The sequence below is a fragment of the Doryrhamphus excisus genome, chromosome 9 (assembly GCF_030265055.1).
Source record: "Doryrhamphus excisus isolate RoL2022-K1 chromosome 9, RoL_Dexc_1.0, whole genome shotgun sequence".
NCBI classification, from domain to species: domain Eukaryota; kingdom Metazoa; phylum Chordata; class Actinopteri; order Syngnathiformes; family Syngnathidae; genus Doryrhamphus; species Doryrhamphus excisus.
Window position 1 is genome coordinate 15,293,773 of NC_080474.1, and position 21,123 is coordinate 15,314,895.

General features: G+C 40.4%; 2 protein-coding genes across 5 annotated transcripts in view; both read left to right on the plus strand.

Annotated features, from left to right (window-relative positions):
* Window positions 1-1,166: 1,166 nt before the first annotated feature.
* Window positions 1,167-2,528, plus strand: LOC131135900 (mid1-interacting protein 1-B-like). Its single transcript, XM_058082318.1, has one exon. It carries the CDS (start codon window positions 1,553-1,555, stop codon window positions 2,018-2,020), a length of 468 nt encoding a protein of 155 aa, XP_057938301.1. The 5' UTR covers window positions 1,167-1,552; the 3' UTR covers window positions 2,021-2,528.
* Window positions 2,529-7,110: 4,582 nt separating this feature from the next.
* Window positions 7,111-21,123, plus strand: part of si:dkey-100n23.5 (cyclic AMP receptor-like protein A) — an 85,746-nt gene continuing 71,733 nt past the window's right edge. For 2 of the 4 annotated variants that reach the window (XM_058081675.1, XM_058081672.1), the window contains exons 1-6: window positions 7,111-7,266; window positions 10,705-10,757; window positions 11,460-11,514; window positions 13,864-13,920; window positions 14,036-14,096; window positions 19,935-20,022. In XM_058081675.1, coding sequence (XP_057937658.1) covers window positions 7,186-7,266; window positions 10,705-10,757; window positions 11,460-11,514; window positions 13,864-13,920; window positions 14,036-14,096; window positions 19,935-20,022 — 395 coding nt within the window. In that variant the 5' untranslated portion in view covers window positions 7,111-7,185. The remainder of the gene's footprint in view (window positions 7,267-10,704; window positions 10,758-11,459; window positions 11,515-13,863; window positions 13,921-14,035; window positions 14,097-19,934; window positions 20,023-21,123) is intronic. The other 2 variants (XM_058081674.1, XM_058081676.1) reach the window with 2 other exon arrangements.

The window sequence follows — 21,123 nt, forward strand, 5'->3', positions numbered from 1 at the left end:
AATTTGAATATCAAAAATATTACTTTTTTAATACTGTATACAAGTTTTCAGGAAAATATACAATGCTTTTATCGAAAAACTGTCTTTGTTTTAAAACTTTTCCCTTAGAATATACGACATTTTCCTCTCAAACTCTCAAATATGCATTTTTCTTATACAGTATATACATTTTTCTTGAAAACATATAACTTTTTCTGCCAATTTTACATCTGCTTTTCATGAACATCAAGTTTTCTTCTAAAATATACATTTGTATTTCTCAAATATACTACCTTTCTTGGAAATATGACCTTTCTCAAATACACAACTGTTCAAAAATATACTACTTTTGCGTCATACTACCGTTTTGCTTGAAAACAAACTAGATGTGCTCGAAAAATATACATTTTTCTTGAAAATATACCACTCCTTCCTCAAAAATATATTATAGTACTTTTTTCTTGAAAATTCAACTTTTGTTTGCAAAAACATTCTAGATTTTCTCTTTTATCTTGATAATATACTACTTTTTAATTTTTAAAAAAATCCTGAAAACTAAACTTTTTTCTTGAAAATTAAACTTTTGTTTGCAAAAGAAAAATATTTCAAAAAATATACTACTTTTATCTTGATAATATACTACTTTTTAATTTTTTTTTCTTGAAAACTAAACTTTTTCCTCAAAAACATTTTTCTATAATGTAAAGTCAACATGTGACATATTTCACTAATTCCAAATTCTGGGAGTTGAACCAATTTCCTAATTAAAAAAAAAGAGATAAATTCTACAATCTAGGCCAAACCTCCACTGAGACCAAACCATCCTAAGTTTTTACCATAATTGTGCATATTCTTTCTTGCCTTGAAGCACCACTTCTATGCTGTCATTTCAGTGAGGCGTGGCAATACACATTGAATTGGTAGCCTACTTGTGACTTCATCCACCCTTATTTCTTTTTAGATGTTTTAACATTTGTTTTAGCAACACAAAGGCTTCTACAGGGTTCATCCCACGTGTTGTGTTTACTTATATGGAGACCTAGATCCTCATTGGTTCGTCTCTCACTAGCCCCACCTCCTAGAGTAGCAATTGTGGCGTGTGATTGGCTGGGGTGTATCCGTAAAGTAAGGTGGCCTGATGGCTGTGGTTCATGAATATTCATGTAGACGTCCCCCGTACTTTCTCGTTGCATGCATGTGTCATGGTTGCAGTATGTGGTGATGTCATCTATAAAGCTGGGATATTTTATACTTTTTGAACTTTCAAAAGGTAACTTAAAAAGTTTATTATTGAACAGAGGCAGTTTTGCTTCTTGTGGAGCACGTCTATGTCATTGAACGCGTCATTCGTTGTTGTGCTTGTTAAGCGGGTGCTATTCCAGGTCAATACGGATCCAGCTTAAGTTGAAGAACTGGACAAACAGGTAGAGGGACAGCTTTGCAACACGTCTCTATTTAAAGCAATGGAGCAGGAAGTCCACAGCAAAAGAAGCAGCAACTTTCAAACGGAGTGACTACACAGAACACGGACACTTTTTTTATTCGTTTTACGTTAAGGAAACTAACTCTCAAAATGCTGCGACATCTCCCAGAAACCCCCAACCCGAAGAACTCTCTCTTCAACGCCATGAACCGCTTCATCGGCGCGGTGAACGACATGGACCAGACCGTCATGGTGCCCAGTTTGCTTCGGGACGTGCCTCTGGGTGAGGAGACCGAGCTAGCCTGTCCGAAGCAGCCGGATGTGGACGAGGCGGACATGTACAGCTACTACCAGCTGCTCAAGTCCATCCGGCGAGACATCGAATGGGGGGTGCGGGTCTCCCCGGCTCTGGCACCGCCGATGTTCACCCGCATGAACTCCACCGCCTCTTTCGCCTCCTCATTATCCGGCTCCTCCGAGGAAGACGAAGAGGACGAGGAGGAAGACCTGGAGAAGCAGTTCCAGTACCACCTAACCGGGTTGCAGGGGGTGCTGGGTAAGCTGACCATGCAGGCCAACACCCTCACCAGGCGCTACAAGCAGGAGATTGGACTCTAAAACAGACATTTTGAAAAAAGCTGCTATTTGACGGACATTACAGGTCTTGTAAGATGTGTTGACATTGAATGCTAACTATTTTTTGCACTCAAAAAGCATTCAATGTGATACGCAGGTGAAACATATTTAAAAGTTTTTTATTTAATACATAATTTATTACCTCAGGCGTTTGTTAGTGATATCAAACGAGAGATGTGGATGTTTAGGAATAATCCACTGAAGTGTGTGTGTGTATGACCACGCATCTTTCCCCACTCATGACCATTTAATTGAAAAAGATAGAAAAGAAAAGAAGGAAGGAGGCAGCTGCTTCATGAAATAAGCTGCCATTGATCTCCTCTTTGGTCAATGATTGGAATGAACTTGATTGTTCTCCTGGAGAATGATGACAGATTCCACGAGATCATCTTTTAATTCATGTGCTTTCGGTGCTTTTGTTTGCACCAATTTTTCCACTGAATTTCATTTGGAAATAAAACTTTTTGTATGAACGCATTTCAGTTGTGTTGACCTTTATTTTCATACAAGTTATCGGGCCTCAGAATTTCAGCAAGCCTTTTTTACAATATATTCAATATAAGTATAATATAATATAAGTACAATACAATAGAAAGTGGCGGCACGGCGGTTGAGTGGTTAGCGCGCAGACCTCACAGCTAGGAGACCAGGGTTTGATTCCACCCTCAGCCATCTCTGTGTGGAGTTTGCATGTTCTCCCCGTGCATGCGTGGGTGCGTTTTCTCCGGGTACTCCAGTTTCCTCCCACATTCCAAAAACATGCTAGGTTAATTGGCGACTCCAAATTGTCCATAGGTATGAATGTGAGTGTGAATGGTTGTTTGTCTATATGTGCCCTGTGATTGGCTGGCGACCAGTCCAGGGTGTACCCTGAAGAGAGCTGGGATAGGCTCCAGCACCCCCGCGACCCTTGTGAGGAAAAGTGGTAGAAAATGAATGAATGAATGAACAATAGAAAGTAAACTTGGACATACTCGAGTAGTGGCAGTAGAGGTTTACTATGCACTGACTGTTGGCAGTCGTGTCCATGAATGCTGACTTCACTTGTGAACTACGGTTCATTAATTGGAAACATGATTTCGCAAAATTTTTTCCTTCCATTCGATGTGGAAGTGGTACGTTTTTTGGCTTCTTACTTTGTCATTCTTCACCACTCCTTAAATTTGAAATACTTTGAAAACCGGCATCCATCGAGTGTGTCCAGTGATTCTCTAGCTTGGTACAGCCATAGGGGTGTTATTTCATGTCTACAGGGCTCTAATAATGATAACCTCTGTATTTAGATGGTCAAAACTAGTTTTCTATCCTCAAACTACCAACATATTCCATTTATTTTTTATTAAAGCCTACGTCGAAATTCCGAAATAGATCAAAATATATTACCTTACAGAATTTGTTGCATTGTGGGAAATTTCCCCAGCACATACACATGCTAGATCAACTCTTCTACATCCATCAACATCCTGTTAATTATTTGGTGAGTTTCATTCATTCATTTTCTACCGCTTATCCTCACAAGGGTCGCGGGCATGCTGGAGCCTATCCCAGCTGTCTTGGGCGGGGTACACCCTGGACTGGTGGCCAGCCAATCACAGGGCACATATAGACAAACAACCATTCACACTCACATTCATACCTATGGACAATTTGGAGTCGCCAAATAACCTAGCATGTTTTTGGAATGTGGAATACCCGGAGAAAACCCACGCATGCACGGGGAGAACATGCAAACTCGTGGAATCGAACTCGGGTCTCCTAGCTGTGTGGCCTGCGCGCTAACCACTCCACTGAGTTTCAGTTTTATTTCATTAATAGCTTGGTGCAAAGTTTCTAAGTGATGAACAGTAGTGCTCCTCAGCTCCAACACTGTATGCATATTTTACCTTAATGTATGAGTATTAATCTTTTTATGACTGTATTTTTGATGTCCTTCATGTGTTCTGAGTAGAGTGTGAGCGACTTCTTCGACTTGCATCACAGTCTCGGAAGGGAACTCATAACACGAGGACCACCTGCCTTAATCAATTGAAATAACAGCCATTCAGAGATGTTTTATTTCCTATCCACACTAATTTGTCATTCCATGTTTGTTTTCTTTCTGATGGCAAAATATGTTTTTATTACACCGGTTTAGCAAACTGACAGCCTGAAATGAATGTGGATGCTCCCCTCATTCGTTTTCATCGTGGTGATTATTAGCTATGGCAAAACGTGCTGAACTGGATGAGTGGATTCTAAATTGTTGATGGAATGCTAAGTGTCACTTCAAGTTCACACGGCAACACCTTGTCACGTTTCGTGCCTTGCAAAATTCCCCTTTGAGGTGTTATGCTATATGATCTATCGGAATATATCACTCCGCCCGCCTGTGTCCGCATTTGACCTCTCTCTCCTCGTCAGTTTAATCAGGCCCGTTTTGTCCAATCGACTCCCTGCCATCCCTTGTGTTCACCCACCTGTGTCTTTGTTGTGCCATTAGCTCTGTTGTACTTAGCTAATTGCGTTCTTTCAATCATTGTCACAACCTGTGAGTCCGATTGTTCGCGTCGCCATTGTCTGCTACGCTAACCCCTGTAATCTTCTCCTTATTCGATTCGGCTTTTATTTCCACCACAAATGCACACTGATTTTTACTGATGTTTGTCACATTTGTTTCTGATTTCTAGCTCGACATGATGCAATGACCTTAAAAGTCAGACAATAAGATGTCACCATATTGTTAGATAGGTCAGCTCAGTTAGCATTTAAAGCGATGGTGTCCAAAATGGAACCCCCAGGTCATTTGCGCTCCGCATCTTGTTTTATATACAGTGAGACCTTGGTTAGTGTCTGCGAGAGTGAATTTCCGCAAAGTAAGATTCAATATTAATACAGTATTCCCTCGTTCTATTGAGATTTACCTTTCACAGATTCGCTTTTTTGCGGAATTTTGTATTGCTTTTTTTAAGGCTGTGCTTGGCCCTTTAAGAATCATTGCATTGTTGAGTGTCTCACTCTCTCTCTTCCCTCTGTTGTCTGTATGCACCGCCCATTGTTTTCTGCAAGCTGTTTGGCTGCAGACCATTGTCAATCAATATCCTTCATGATATCTTTGCGTTATCGCATGAATCTTTGGTTCAAAGGAGGAGTATCGCAACAATATGTTTTAACAAGGATACAAAAACACAACAGTACAGCGGAACAGCGTCAGGACAAAAAGGCATGGTCACAGGAGTGAAATATGCATGTGTGACCTAATATTTTTTTGTATCCGACCTGGAGGTTGATGATTAAAAGTCAAACAAAGGTTTGAACTACTTTGAAGGGGACCTAAAGGAGACCTATTATGCTCATTTTCAGTGCAGTTCATAATAAAGCTAAGTTTTTGGAGTTTTGGTCAATTGTTAACAGTTAACACAAGTTAAAATAGTTTAAAAATAAACAGTAAGGTGGTGTTGAAGCGGTGGGGGTTGATCACACTGTCTTTGGGAACAGTCACATCTTGAAGGTACGTAAATGAAGGTATCCCTTTCATTCATCATTTATATGCATTTATAATTGTTTCATGCATTTAAAACTATAATTGTAAAAGTTTTTTTGCTAGACGATCCATATTGTATGCTAACTGGAAAAAAGTATGCAAACGGGCAACATTTTGGCAGGTTACCCATAAACACGCTAACTTTGGTGGATGCTACCTGAGATTCCATTCCAATGACATCAACAAAGAAACAGGATGATGACCAGAATAGAAACCAAATGTACACACGTCTCTGTCTTGGCTGCTCAGCATTGGAATTAAGAGGGAGTATGACAATTTAAGCGTGAGTATGCCATTTGTTGTTTGTACTCTTAAATATTTATGGTGGTTAGCACCTTCTCAACTTCCTTAAACACTATGGTATTGTTATCCAGCGCTTATCTTCTTTTTACACTTGTATGACAGAATGTTAAAGGTGTTATGATGGCCACAGTTCTACATACTGCTTTTCGATAGCACTAATGTATAACTAACCACTAACATACATTATTTATTATTGTCGCATTAATATATATATATATATATATATATATATATATATATATATATATATATATATATATATATATATATATATTTGCTATGTGTTTAGCTTATTTTTCCATCCATCCATTTTCTATGCCACTTGTCGTCACGATGGTTGCAGGGGTATTCTGAGGCCTATCCCAGCTGACTTTGGGAAAGAGGCGGGGTACACCCTGGACTGGTTGCCAGTCAATCGCAGGACACATATAGACAACAATAATAATAACAATAACAACAATAATAAACAACTATTCACACATATGGACAATTTAGAGTCGCAAATTAACTTAACACACATAATTTTGGAATCTGCAAGGAAACCGGAGTACCTGGAGAAAACCCACAAATGCCCAGGGAGAACATGCAAACTCCGTACTCCATTTTGACATATTCAACAACATGGGAGTGATTCTTTCTGACACAGTTTGATACCTGTGCTGTTAAACTATCGAGGACAAAAAAGGGTGCAGCTCAGTTCTTTTGTGCTGTAACATTCAACACACCCGTTGCCAAGCTACCCCAAATGCAACACAACAAACAACGAGCGCAGCACATGCAAAAAAAAAAAGTCCAAAAAAGTCTAAAACCCCGAAAAACTGACATTTGGAGGATAGTAATGTTGAAGAGAGAGCAACAGCCCTCCAGACATTTCCAACAGACACACCCTGACATTTCATTCTTCTTTGCTCTGATTCTGGATGCTTTTTCACAGATGCCACAGCCGCTGTCTGCATTTGGGACAAAGGTCACACGCCTTGCTGCATTTGGCTGCAAAAGAGTTTCATCTGAAGATAACACCAGCAGGAGGTTAAGGAGTTTTTACAAAAAGGCTACAGGCCTACTATTTAAAAAATACAATTATTAATATTAGATAAAACGGAATTGCACTGCTTGCTTCTGCTGCCACGGTCTAAAATAAAGTAATTCATTACGAATAACGTAATCGATTTAAAAAGCAGCATAATTGTTAAACATCAATATGCATTTGTGTGTACTTTATTTGGTCTTGCTCGCTCGCCGTACAACCGGAAGTGACATGCAGGAAAAAAACCCCAAACAAACCGAAGCAGATTTATTTAGTCAATAAACGCAGTGAATTGAAATGGAAAGTGAAGATATAAAACCCGGCACTAACGACTCACGCTGTGTATTTTTTAACACCCATTCTGAGGATCACAGATGCGTAAGTAGCTCACGTCGGTACACTTTCACAGTTAGCTTGTTGGCTCAATATAATGAATGCACTGACGGTGGCACTACTAGCGTTAACTATTAATTGTCATTAATTAAGCTTTATTTGACCAAATTTGACCTAGTAAGGGATTCCCCTTATAATGTTATTGGCACATGTAAAACACGCCGCTAAAGCTAGCAGCATATGCTAGCAGCCACCGATGCTAACATTAGCCTCGAAGCAAAACAAACATCATCGTGTGTTACCGGCTCATGTTTGAATGGCAACACGTTTTCCCCCCTCCGGGATTGAGCGACGTTATTTGTTTTGGCAGGAAAAGAGTTTGGAAAGCGCTAATATCGCCTTATCTTCTCGGAAAGATAAAGTAAGTCAACTCAGCTATGTGTATTGAATGAGGGAAACGTGAGGACTCAAATGCTGGAAGCATTAATACACACGGTGCTTTATTTGCCCACGGTTATACCCTTTAATAACATTCAGGTTATCTACAAAATACAAAGTCCTCGTTTAAAGAGAGTAAAAAGAAAAACACATGAAAAAATGTCAGGAGCGCTATGCAGGCCCAAGACAAATAGTCAACAGGTAAACTTGTCGCTACCTTGAGCTTTTCACGCGTGTTTATAGTCTGTATTAAAATCATATCTCATCGAATGTCTATTTCATATATAGTTACTTATTTTCTCAACTGCAGAGAGTATGATTTGCCAATTTCTTTACCTTTTTTTAGGAGGAGAATTTGTTTCTTTTGCAAAGATTTAGATAATTTTTTTGTTATATGTGACAAAGCAAATAGTTACTAGTATAACATCTAATAATACAGTATATCTAATTAATAATGAATTGAACATGAATGAACATTTTTAGAATAAACCAAGGTGAAAAAAAAAATGAGCTAGAACGGAAATTGCCCTCAGGCTGCACTGTGGATATAACTGGCTTACGTAAAACACATACAGTCATGACAAAAATCCAATGTTGTCTTAATTAGTAGATTTTGTACAAAAGCATTTTTAGAATAATACAGTAGATCCCTGCTAAAAATGTTTATTTTTGACACATGGCTCGCTTCTCTCCCCCAAACCCTGCTGATCCCTGGACGTTGATGTTCTCCTCCGATTTCTGACCAACATTTGCAAGAAAAGTGCCTGTATGTTTTCTTTGGAATGTGGGAGGGAACCCGAGTACCCGGAGAAAACGCATACACGGGGAGAACATGCAAAGTCCACACAGAGGTGCCCAAGGGTGGAATCAAACTCGGGTCTCCTATTTGTGTGGCCTGTGCGCTAACCACTACTTCAACGTGCAGCCCTACTGCAGTATGTTATTTTTCTGTAATATTTACTAGAAATGCTCCGATCAATCCGCCACGGTCATTATTGGCTGATGTCCAGGAAGAATCACATGATTGGATAATGATCGCCAGCCAATTTGGAGTCGCTAATTAACATGTTACAATTAGCATGTTTTTGGAATGTGGGAGGAAACCGGAGTACCCGGCGAAAACCCACTTATGCACTGGAAGAACATGCAAACGCCACACCAAAGGGGGAATCGAACCCAGGTTTTCTAGCTGTGTGGCCTGCTTGCTAACCACTCGGTTAGCTCGGGTAGCACGTTAAAAAGCTTTAATACAACATTTGAAAAACAAACACGTTTTCATCAGTCAAACGACAGCTAGCACAGTCACCGAGCCATGTAGCCACTGCCGGTATTTCTGTTTTTTAGCTGCAAGGATCTCTTGCTTTTCTGCCATTTTATTTTCTGCGCGTGCCCGTCCGCATGGTTAGAAAAATGTGGACGTGTGCAGAGCGGAAAATTTCCGCATGAAAGGGGCCGCTTGAGGGGGCGTTGGTGCGAAAAAGACGTCATTTGTCCGCATGGATTGCGGAAAGCATAATATACCTTTTAAGGTTTACCTGTGATATACTGTATGTTCTCTTCAGAAAGTAATTAAAGTATGGTTTTGTCTAAATTAGGGTTATTTCATGGTTCCTTTTTTCATATTGCTTCAACCAGGGATTCTGGGATTTCATGAAAAAAAAAATCACATTTCCCCCACCCCCCATTAAATTGATTAATTACTCATTCTATTAGTAATTACCTTTTTTTGGGACCTTGGAATTGTTCTGACCTTTCCTCTTTATACGCCACCTCTGGCCAACAGCACTCATCATAAATACATTGGAAAATGTATCACAAATCAGTGTGATCAGTATCGGGCAATTTCAGTCCTGGATGATCAGTACTGTATAAAACCCTTATCAGGGCATCTCTATTATTTACATAAATAGCTTAAAATATCCTACTTTAATATGCTCTTTTTACATTATTTTTATGCTGGAGTACAGCCTATCGTCAAAGTGTCCTTTTAACTTTTTTCAGGTTAATGTTAATGTTTAGCAGCATCTTTAAACGCCAATGTAAAGATCAGCCTTACAGATAAAAATGTCTACCATTGCACATTATTATTTCTATGAATGCATTTTTACAATAATATTTGGTTCTTTACTTGTATCATAATTTGTAAAATTAATGATTTTTTAAATTAATTGCTACACCTTTCCCCCCTGGAATCTGTTGTCTGTACTGCATGCCTGTAGTAGGAATTCCTTTTTAAACTTCAGCTTTACAGATGGCACATTTACTCAGCAAGGGGCGCATATTTGGGTATAGATAGATGTCTAAAGTGACACACTGTGGAATCATAGTTGTCATATTAAAGGTAAGAGAGCAATGTAGTGAAACCACCTGTTATTTCGGGTTTGGCGTCTATTTGAGCTGAGGCCAAATATCCTATTTGTGGCAAGGCAAGTTTATTCATAGAACAGAATTCATACACAAGGTAATTCATAGTCCTTTACAGAAAAGAAGGGTAAAATCACTTCATAAAATCATCCCATAAAAATATAGACTCATTCTAAAATCAAACAAAATTCCATGAATCATTACATAAAACAAAGTTTTAAATGAAGAGCGCAGTCTTTTGGAAAAGGACATTCTTTCCAAATTCGCCCTGGGCTTAGTTTCGTAGAGGTAAAAAAGAACGTTGTAGGCTATAGGCTGCCAGTTTATGTGTGCAAAAGGCCACGATGCTGTATAGGTGATTGTGCTGACACGCCTACTTTAAACGCAGCAATGCCACTGGCACATTGCATTTGTGGCATGACATGCATATTTTTCATTCCCTTACTTCATTTCTTGGCTTGTGTATGCTGAACATTCTTCCCAAGTCGCTATCAGATTAGTTTCGGCCTGAATTTCCCGACATGTCAAATAGATCACGTCAGCATTCGTATTGCAGGCCATTTGCATTCTATGGACAAACATCCTCCTCATTTGCAACCTCATTGTGATCACAACAGCGCAAGCTTGCACACTTTATTTATAGTAAGAACCTCATAATAACTAATTGCCTCTCATTTCCAGGTGGTGATATTAACAGTAAAAAGAGCCACGGGAACTTTCTCTTTGGCCGGATGGTGAATATTACTTTATGATCTCTCATAGTCGATGATGATCATTATTGCTATTTGGGAAACTGTGACCCCTGTGTTAGTTATTTTAATTAGCAGTATTTATTAAGAAAATCTGTTTATGTGAGTTGTTGGCTTGCGGATTGCAATACATGGCCTGAACAGAAGCGGCATTCTTGTCAGAATTCTACCTTGACATGGATAATAATGCTCAGTTTTATTATTTAATTGGTATAGAACAGGGGTGTCCAAACGTGCATGGGTTTTCTCCCGGTTTCCTCCCACATTCCAAAAACATGCTAGGTTAATTGGCGATTCCAAATTGTCCATAGGTATGAATGTGAGTGTGAATGGTTGTTTGTCTATATGTGCCCTATTTGTCTATATGTCTTGCCCAATGAGAAACATCCATTTTCTATGCTTCATATCTTCACGGTATAAGCTGGAGCCTATCCCAGCTGACTTTGGGTGAGAGGTGGTGTACACCCTGGATTGGTCGCCAGCCAATCACAGGGCACATATAGACAAACAACCATTCACACTCACATTCATACCTATGGACATTTTGGAGTCGCCAATTAACCTAGCATGTTTTTGGAAACCGGAGTACCCGGAGAAAACCCACATACCCATAAAGCATTTATTTCACATGTTTCTTCTGACTAACAAATAATATTGTGTTGATGATGTCATCTCCTCTCTTCATAGCATCTTCATGCTCTTTGTGATCTGGCTTCTTCGGCGCTACCACTCATTGGCGCAGGTAAGCCTGACATCTTGTCCAGCCTGGTTTTTTTCAAGTTTCCGGTTTGTCTTCAGTTCCACAGCAGATGCGCTCAATTAGTGCTGGCAAATTTTTGATATGATTGAAGGCCAGTTAAGGGATGATATTAATCACACCTGTGAGGTTAATGGACTCGTCCATTGTGCTGAGATAATGACCTGTAGCCCTCCCGTGTCTTTCTCCGATGCGCCGTTTCCCATTCGACTTAGTAATGCATGTGTGTTAAATTGACTTGATTAGATAATGTATTTTCTTTAACTAGCGGCTAAGGGGTGTCTGTTTAGTGAACCGCAGAGAGTATCGACCTTTGTCGTTGCTGAGCTTTGATCTACAGATTTTTGCATATTTTGATAGCAATAGGAATATAACTGCCATCCATGATCAGTGTTTATTTATGTGTTTTTCTTTGTTCTTGCATACTACTGTTAGTCAAGTGAATTTGGAGGCGGAGCTAATGCTCAAGCAAATTCCATCAATGGAGATTTGCACTTGCTCCACATCTGTAAGACCATGCAGATGACTAGTTTGGTTGTCGTATCTTTTCACTAATTGTAATTGTAATATGGTTTTCACCATTATTACAGCTCTTTTGGATATGAAATAACACCCCATAGTCCTTTTTACACTTGTATTACACAATACAGTATACATAATAGTGGAAAATAAGCCTTGACATAAATTAGATAAGAGAGACTCACACGTCAGAATTGACAGCGTACTTCCCGGTCGCTATCAATGTAACGTTACTGACATCTAGAGACCAATGCAATATACTACTAAACTGCCACGGTTTATGGTTAAGGAGAGACTCGGGATGTACTTCTATGGCTTTTTTAACAAGCATAAAATACATGCAGTGAACGTTCACACAGGAGCTGCTGTCGGCCACTCTCTTCCCTGCTAACCTGCTGGCACTCAGCTAACAGTAAACACTAGCGGACATTACACATGTCACTCACAGATACTGTATTATACTTCATATCACGTCATTTGAATGCCTTTATGCTTGAAAATACTTAATTGAGGGCATTAATATTTACAATTTGCTTAAATATGCATATATTTTTTACTAATAGATCGCATTCATCTACGAAATAGCGACCGTTTATTAATGAATAATTTAAAAAAAAACGCCACAGAGTGAGGCCGCGATATCCAAACCGTGATGTCGTGAGGGACGACTGTATGTACGTAAAATGTTAAATGCATCCTGTAAAGACATAAAAAAAACAACAAAATCAACAAAGAGTGCGGCTCATCGACACGATGAAAGCTGGTTACAAACTCACCTCTGTGAGGGTAAAACAAAGAGCAAAAAGGAAAAAGAGGTAGAACAATAAATTTTGATTATGACAACAACGCTAACTAGCTGGCTGATGTCGACATAAGCGTGTTCCTCTGCACCTGATGTGCTGCTAACTAGTGGCTGCACATAGTATTTCTTTGAGGAGACGGTGTTTTTAACGGACTATTAGAGACACGATGACAGTTGTTGGAGCGGAGGCGCCAGTTGTTGATAACGAGTTGAACATTTTTTAAGTTTCCCATAGGTTGCGTGCGGTGCGGCTAGTAAGTCCAGCAGGTTTGTCAGGTTGAGCCGCTCTCCCAAAGTTATCCTCATAATCTGCGGTAAAATGACAGCTTTAGCATGGAGCTCAGGATGGATCCTCTTACCTTCGGACCAGGTCGCCGCCAGTCACTGTCTCCTCCTCCTCCTCCTCTTCATCCTCCCGTCCCCCTCCCCCCACCCACCTCCATCTCCTTGCAAAGGTTATCCGTCAGTCAATAGTCTTTAGTGCTTTCCCTGCATGGCCCTGCTGAGCTCGTTTCCTTCCTCCCTCCCAACCCCCCCCATCCCACAGCCTTGGCGAAGGTCGTCGTCTGACATGTATTGATGAAAGGTTGTGTTTATTTGCACCTCTTTTTCCCGTGCCTGCTTCCTACAAAGCCTGCTTTAAAGCTGTCGATTATTGCAATCACACAACCAAATGAGTTCAGCGTGCGGCGGAGAGGGAATGACAACATATCCTGCTTTTCTATTCTCCTCCGCCGTGTGTCTTGTATGTCTCCCTTTTTTCCCTTGCCAAATTCTTAGGGGACCGGAAGCCCCCCGAGCTCGGGGGTCGGCTCTGTCTCCCCTTTCAACTCCTGCCAATTGGTAATCTATTTAGAGCGCCAGATAACAGCACGGGTCCCCGAGTATTGTGCTGTAATTAGGTTTGCTCTGATTGGTCTTTGGAAAGCGGTGTTGACAGAGGGGACGGCACGTCTCGCAACCAACATACAGTACATAGGGGACTCATTTATTTGTCATTTGTTTTGTCACAGAAGATGATTCTCAGCTTGACTGTGGCGGCCTTCTTTGACAGCCTAGCATATGTCATGGTCAGTTTCTTTTGTCTATTTTTTCTTTTTTTAAAACAAACACATGTAATTGTTTCTGGTTTTCTCCTCTTACACAATGTAATATTTTTTTCTTTCCCCCTCTAACTCTTCTTAGAGTGAGTCCCAGCCAGAGGGAACTCTCTGCGACTTCCAGGCCTGGTGGCTAACATATTTTGGTAAGATTGACTCATAAAGCTCAATACAAAATGCAAACAAATTGACTATAGGAATAATGGAAATAGTTCCATGGTCAAACTGTAAAAAGCTTAACACTTTTACACCCTTAACTGAGTTAATGGCCCTTAATAATGATAATAATTAATTACGAATAATAATAATAATCAGATGACTTAAGTCCGCATGTGATGATGTGTGATAAACAAAAATTCATATTTCTACATAACTTTTCCCATAAAAAAGTGGATAGGAATAATCTATTCTCAGGTAAATCTATCATGATTATAAAATCCTAATTAACTGTACATGTTTCAAAGCAACATTCTAATGACCTCAGGTGTCAATACAAGTGTAAAAGTCAATTAACAGTCCTTAATTACGACACATGAAAACAATAAATTCTCATAAAAGTCAACTTTTGGTAACATGCAAATGTACGTATTCTTCTCAATACAAAATAATGAAAATGCAAATCTGTTCCCTGGTCAAACTGTTGCCATCATTTCAACACCCTCAGTTGTTATGCAAGTGTATAAATAAGCTCTTAATATGCAATTTTTTGATGATGTGTGATGAACATCAATGTGGTCTACATGTGTTTTATGATTCTAATATTGCTCACATAGTGAGCCATATTGTACTCAGCAGCCAGGACGTTGATGTGTGTCCTGTTTTTCTGTGGCAACACAAAAAAAATCGAACTTGTAATTTCAGCAAAGATGTTAGCAGCAACACAACAGAAGTGGCCAACAGTCTAGTAATATTCTAATATTAAAGTACATAATTGTTACCGTAACAACAGCTTATATTGCTTATATTCAAATGATTTTGAAGCTTTATGCAATGATTTGAGCAGTGATCTGTGGTCAAGCATGGTGGTGGTAGCGTCATGGTCTCGGGCTGCACGACTGCTGCCGGTACTGGGGAGCTGCAGTTCCCAGTATGTATTCCAGCATGTACAGTGACATATCATAAGGATGTGGTGCGCTTCCACTCTCCTCTGAAGATTTTCTTTGAGATTTTGGCGCGTGTATGTGGGAACTTTTACTCAGGTTTTTCTGTCCTGCGGTCATGCTTGGAATTGAACAGGAGCCTTCCCCGAACTGTTCCCACATAGTTGGCAGCGAGGGCCTCGATGCACGTGTCCAAGTAGCGCTATTACTCACACTTAATTGAATAGGAAAGATTCCCTATTAAACGGAACTTGCCATCATATGTTGACAGTACTCTGGCAAGTACACAAAACTTTTTGTTGTTGTTGCTGTTTAACTGGTGGGGAATGTTATGAGTCAAAATAGGGAGACATTTCTGTTTAGAGACGCTGATTCCAATTTGTTGGCTTTTCAAAACCGATTTTCCCCGTTGGAAATAATATAACGTGTTTTTATCTGTTCCAAGCTCAAACGATAATCGTGATGTATACTTTAGCTTTTGGCAATAATGTGAGTAATGTTTTACTTGTTTTTTTCATACATGATGGAAGAAAATAGAAAAAAAAAGTCCATATTCAAACGCAAAAGTGGAGAAAAAAAATTCTCAGCTGCAGTATTCACCTTTTGAAGATGTGAATGGAGGTCCAGGTACAGGAGGGTGTTTGCGTAGTGATACTGTCCCCCAGTGGCCTTCTATAGGCATGGCATTGTTAAAGCAATTGACAATGTTGTGTGTATTTATAAATAAATACATGTATTTGTGTTACCATCTGCCTTGCTTACAGTATACTGATGAAGCAGCCAGACCTTTTCTGTTGCTGCTTTAAGTTCAATTTCCAGTTCTGTGGTTATCGTCACACTTTTTACCTATTCTATATTTGGTACCCTTTTCTGGTAGCATCACAAGAACATAAATAGGCAAAGAAAAATCTAAATATACTTAATGTTTCATAAATGTACTTGTCACAAATGATGATCTGAACAAGTTGTGCCACTTTTGGGATGATGAGAAAAACACCCATACTGTTTTGTTCCTCAACAAGTGGTACATTCAAACCAACAGCAGCAACTATTTGCATAACGCGCCCTGTAAAGCAGCCCTTAGGGCGATGATGCAGCATTCTGCTACGACTCAGCACTTTTCACACACCCTCTCCAAGAATGCCACACCCACAATGGCGATGGTGGTGTAACACATGGGAGTGAAACAGTGTATGTGGTATTATTGGCTTCTGAAGCAAATACCAAAGTGCATAATCACCCTTTGAATCCTGGTGTCCACCTTCTCTATGGGGAGATCATTTTCCTCCAATGGCACTCTGCTCTGAGACCAACGTTCCATGTGCATTATTATATAAGATCTCGCAAACGTCAATAAACCCTTCACATTTCTTCAGCCATTTTATTTGATCTTCACAATGGACATTGCTAAAGGAATGAAAGGTATATACACTTCAGAGTAGTTTGTGTACAGAATGATTATCAGGATAGTCAATACAGCCATTATTATAGTGAGTACCAAAATAATTGCCTACAGTCAAACATCATGGTCTGGGGCTGCATGACTGCTGCCCTCAATGTGGTAGTGCAGTTCAACGTTTAGCTCTATGATGACATCAATAGTGGAGTTGGTAGATGTTAACACCTTGGACTTCTCCAGCTTCTTCCAGGTTGAGGGTGCCCCCGCAGGTGCTCAATTGGGTTCAGGTCTAGAGCACTCCATGTCATTTACCTTCAGCTTCCTCAGCAAGGTCAACTCGGTGGTGTGTTTGGGATCCTTATGTTTGAAACCTGCCATGCAGCCTCGTTTCCCAAAGGAAGGGGATCAGGCTCTGCTTCACAATGTCACAGTCCGTGTTGGAATTTATGTTTCCCGTCAATCACTCAAGTTGCCGGCGGCATTCTTGCAGCCTCAGATCATGATGCTACCGCCACCATGCTAGATGCAGTTACTTTTGTATTCATTCATTCATTCTTTCATTTTCTACCGCTTATCCTCACGAGGGTTGCGGGGGGTGCTGGAGCCTATCCCAGCTGTCTTCGGGCGAGAGGCGGGGTACACCCTGGACTGGTCACCAGCCAATCACAGGGCACATATAGACAAACAACCATTCACACTCACATTCATACCTATGGACAATTTGGAGTCGCCAATTCACCTAGCAACTTGCTACTTGCTTATCGAGACAATAGTTGCTGACTTATTTTCAAGGTGATAGTAAATACACTGGACACTTCAATATATCCAAGTTTACTTTCTATGATATTATCCTTTGAAGATATACTGTAATAAATATAACTGTGAAATGTGACGGGGTGTTCTCACTTTTGTGGGATAGGATAGCCTACTTTAGTCCTCCTGCAGTTTATTGAAGCCAGATGTTTTCGTCCGCAATTATGAGGCCCCTTTAGCCCCGGATTAGCATTGGGATTCTTAGTTAAGGCTTGCTGTTAATACTACTCTTCAACAATGCTGCTCTTTTTTTTTTATTGCTCTCACAGGCAAACACACACGCTGAAGCGGATGCAGGGGTAATGGGCGTTGAGTTAGTGCTGCAGGGTTGCTGCGAGTCAGCTCGCTTTATCACGAGCATCCTCACGCTGGGGACAAACGGCTGTACATAAACCTGAACAGGCACTTTGTTCTGTGGCGTCAAGCCTGGTGGGAGCCGCCGCCGCCACCACATCACCGCTGCGCAGCGCTTTTAAATTCCCGCCAATAAAATGTTATGAAATGTATTGGAAGGTGCGCCAGTTAAAGCAAAGATCTGCTCCAGTTGTCGTTATGTAAGATGCGTTTTTGCTTGTCCTGGGGAGGGTGATTTGTTGTGAAAGATGACAAAGACAGCCGGCCTCCTTCCTTTCTTAGTCAGCGCATGCCGTTCCTGCTTTGTTTTGTGCACGTATGTGTGTGTGTGTGCGTGTGTGTGCGTGTGAAGCTCCGGGAATTCATCATTGTGACGAGCGTCCTTGCCTGTCCTGTCAAGAAAAACACACACAAACAAGAAAGGAGGTAAAGGAAGAGGGGGGGGGACACTTTGTTTCAGGCTTTCTTTTGTGTCTTGAATTCCACCATGTTGGAATCCCACTGCCGCTGTCTCTCTTCTTCGCACCCCCCACCTTCTCCTCGCTCCCCAGCTCCCTCGCGCCCCCACGCCGCCGTTATCTCCCTGTGCTTTTTTTCCATAGTTCATCGTTATCTCCCTCTGAGCTCCCCCGCTCATCCATCACCATAAGCCACAGGTTTCCCTCATATTACTGCAGAATGGGCATCCATTCATCAAAAAATGTCACATATACATATATACGAATACACACACACACACACACACACATATATATATATATATATATATATACACACACACACACACACACGGCATATAGGGCTGTCAATCGATTAAAATATTTGATCGCGATTAATCACAGTTTTATCCAAAGTTAACTCAAAATTAATTGCATTTAATCGCAGATAGAAATAAGTTTTTATTTATAATAAGCAGGAGAAATCTTTGTGGTAAACAATTTGATGTGCAACTACAACAATAATTACATCAAATTTTATGTAAAAGGGTATCAATTTCATAACTATGGGCCATTATTCAAAACAATACAGTCAGCAAGCATATTTTTGTATTGTTATGTTTTTTATTATTAGCATATTAGTTCTTAAACTTGCCCACAAACGTGCATCATTTTCTGATGCACAGAGGGATGTATGGATGTATTTGGATGTATTTATACTTTTTCCTTTCGCTTCATATTTGCTCCCAAATGCTGATACTATGTGGGAATGCATAAAGGTATGATTTGATGACTTTGAGTGCTAATGTGCATAATTACGGTACACAAGCTCTCTGAAAAAACAAAGTCCACCAAGCGGGATGATGGCTCTGCTTTTCATTTGGTGTTGTTCCTGCCATAGTTTTATACAATACATCATGAATAGGATCAATCACATCGCTATAATGTACGTATGTTTTACCCAGATATTAAAAATCTTCCCTTAGCTAGTTCCATGTTAAATGGCTAATGCTAGCACAACACTGGACCTCAGCCAAGATCATCAGCTGTATCTCCAATTTTAGCCGGCACTTCAATGCAAAAATCAGCAGAGAGATGTACAAATGTAAAAAACACTGGGTAGTTGGAACACTCTTATGCTAAGGTAGCACTGTATATGACAATAAAAACAATACCTGCTCCCAATCTCTGGCAGGCGATGTAATCCGTGATAACGCAAACACAGCAACAGTAGATACAAAGAGCAAGAGCCGTCTGCCAGGGCTTTGAAGCCAACTTTACCAATCACAATACTCTGTTCTTTCTCCATTTCTGCTCAATATTTGTTCCAGCTTGTGGCTACAGAATTACTATACTTCAATCAAACTACGATGTGGGCGAAGGGTCAAACAGGACACATTAATCGCGCGTCAAAAAATGACCGCCGTTAAAGGAAACTTCCGTTAGCGCATCATTAGCAAGGTCAGACATCACAAACAGTGATGTTGTCAACATCATCAAAAATGTTGAGACGTTTTTCTTGTGGATTCCAACCTCTGTCTCGCCTCCCTGCCTACCTCTCTGCTCGTCGCCATCTTTAGTCTTTAATAAATTAACATAACTGACATTAATTGAGATCTATCCGGCTGCAAAAGGTTCGAAAGCCCTTTCTAAAGCTTTGGGACACCAGCAAAACACAGTGAGAGCCATTATCCAAAAATGTCAAAAACATGGAACAGTGAATGTACATTTGTATATGTATGCGTAAAAAAAAACACACACACATAGACATAAATCGGTGGGAAGGGGGCAAACACTTTTCAAGTCACTGTACATGTATACACGTGTTTGTGTGGTGCAGGAAGCTTTGTTGCATTCATTTTTTTTTTGTCGTCTCTGCAGATTGGAGTGCCTTGGCCTGGGTTTGCCTCATCACGCTCAACCTGTACTTTAACCTGGTCCGGGAGATGAGCACAAGCAAATATGAAATGTGAGTAAGGGTCACTCAACTGCACAAACACCGTGCTTCTGCCACGGTGCCCTCATATGAACTTCCTGTAGCTCCGCCTCCCGCCCCCCATTTTCCACAAGGCTGGAAACTGAGTGTTGGCAGGATTATACAAAAACAACACAGTTTGGTGCAGACACAGGTTTTAGTGGACTGTCCCCTGTCTCCTTGGGTGCCTGTGGGAGAAGAGTCCAGTCTACCATACAGTAAAGCTGTGACCCCTGAGATTTTGGACACCCCTGTCAAACACATCCGCTTTTATACTACACGTATGAAGTGTTTTGGAATATTCTGAACTCTTGCTTCCCAGCCAGTAAGCATCATAATGGAGACTTGCCATGGCATAACATAGTGTAGCACAACCTCTTCTTTGGACAACAAATTAGTTGAGTCAATCACACACAGTGCCTCTGCTGGTTACAACCAGGTAGTGCACTCTGATCAAAAACCCAAATATGACGCTAGACAGTTTATTTATATTTATATACACTTTTTACTAGTTGACGTATAATAACATAGTACATTTGCATCATTTTATGTCATCCTCCTTGTCCCACATATTGTAATTAAATTATAGAGTGAGGCTTGTGTAACCCAACTGGTCTGCCACTACGTATGCCTGGGCCTTGAACCAGGATCCACATATGAGAGTTTAGCAGCGCTAGCCTATATGCTAAAAGCCCGACCTGTTAACTTATTCTTCACGACGGCTCTTTAAGGCATCACAGAGTGAGGTTTACCGATTTATAGGCCTGTAACAATATCAAATTATCACCCAACCCAAATTCCCACACTCGTGTTACCATTATAGGTCTTGGGCTGATACTGACACTTGGGGGCATGATACCTGGCCTGATACCAGACAAACCATGTGATGATCTTATTATCATATACTATTTAATCATGAGCTCATTATCACATACTATTTAATCAAAAGACCATTTTGTTTCCAGAAATTTTTCAGCTGATTACATGTATTATATCTAAACAGTGTAAACTGTGTGTTCACGCTCATGCGCTGTTCTCTGATTGGTTGTTTCACGGGAACGATACCAGAGCAGCGCGCTCTGAGTGGACAGCTAC

Bases quoted from the DNA above. Each gene is read 5' to 3' on its own strand.
- LOC131135900 (XM_058082318.1), top strand. From the start codon at position 1,553: ATGCTGCGACATCTCCCAGAAACCCCCAACCCGAAGAACTCTCTCTTC.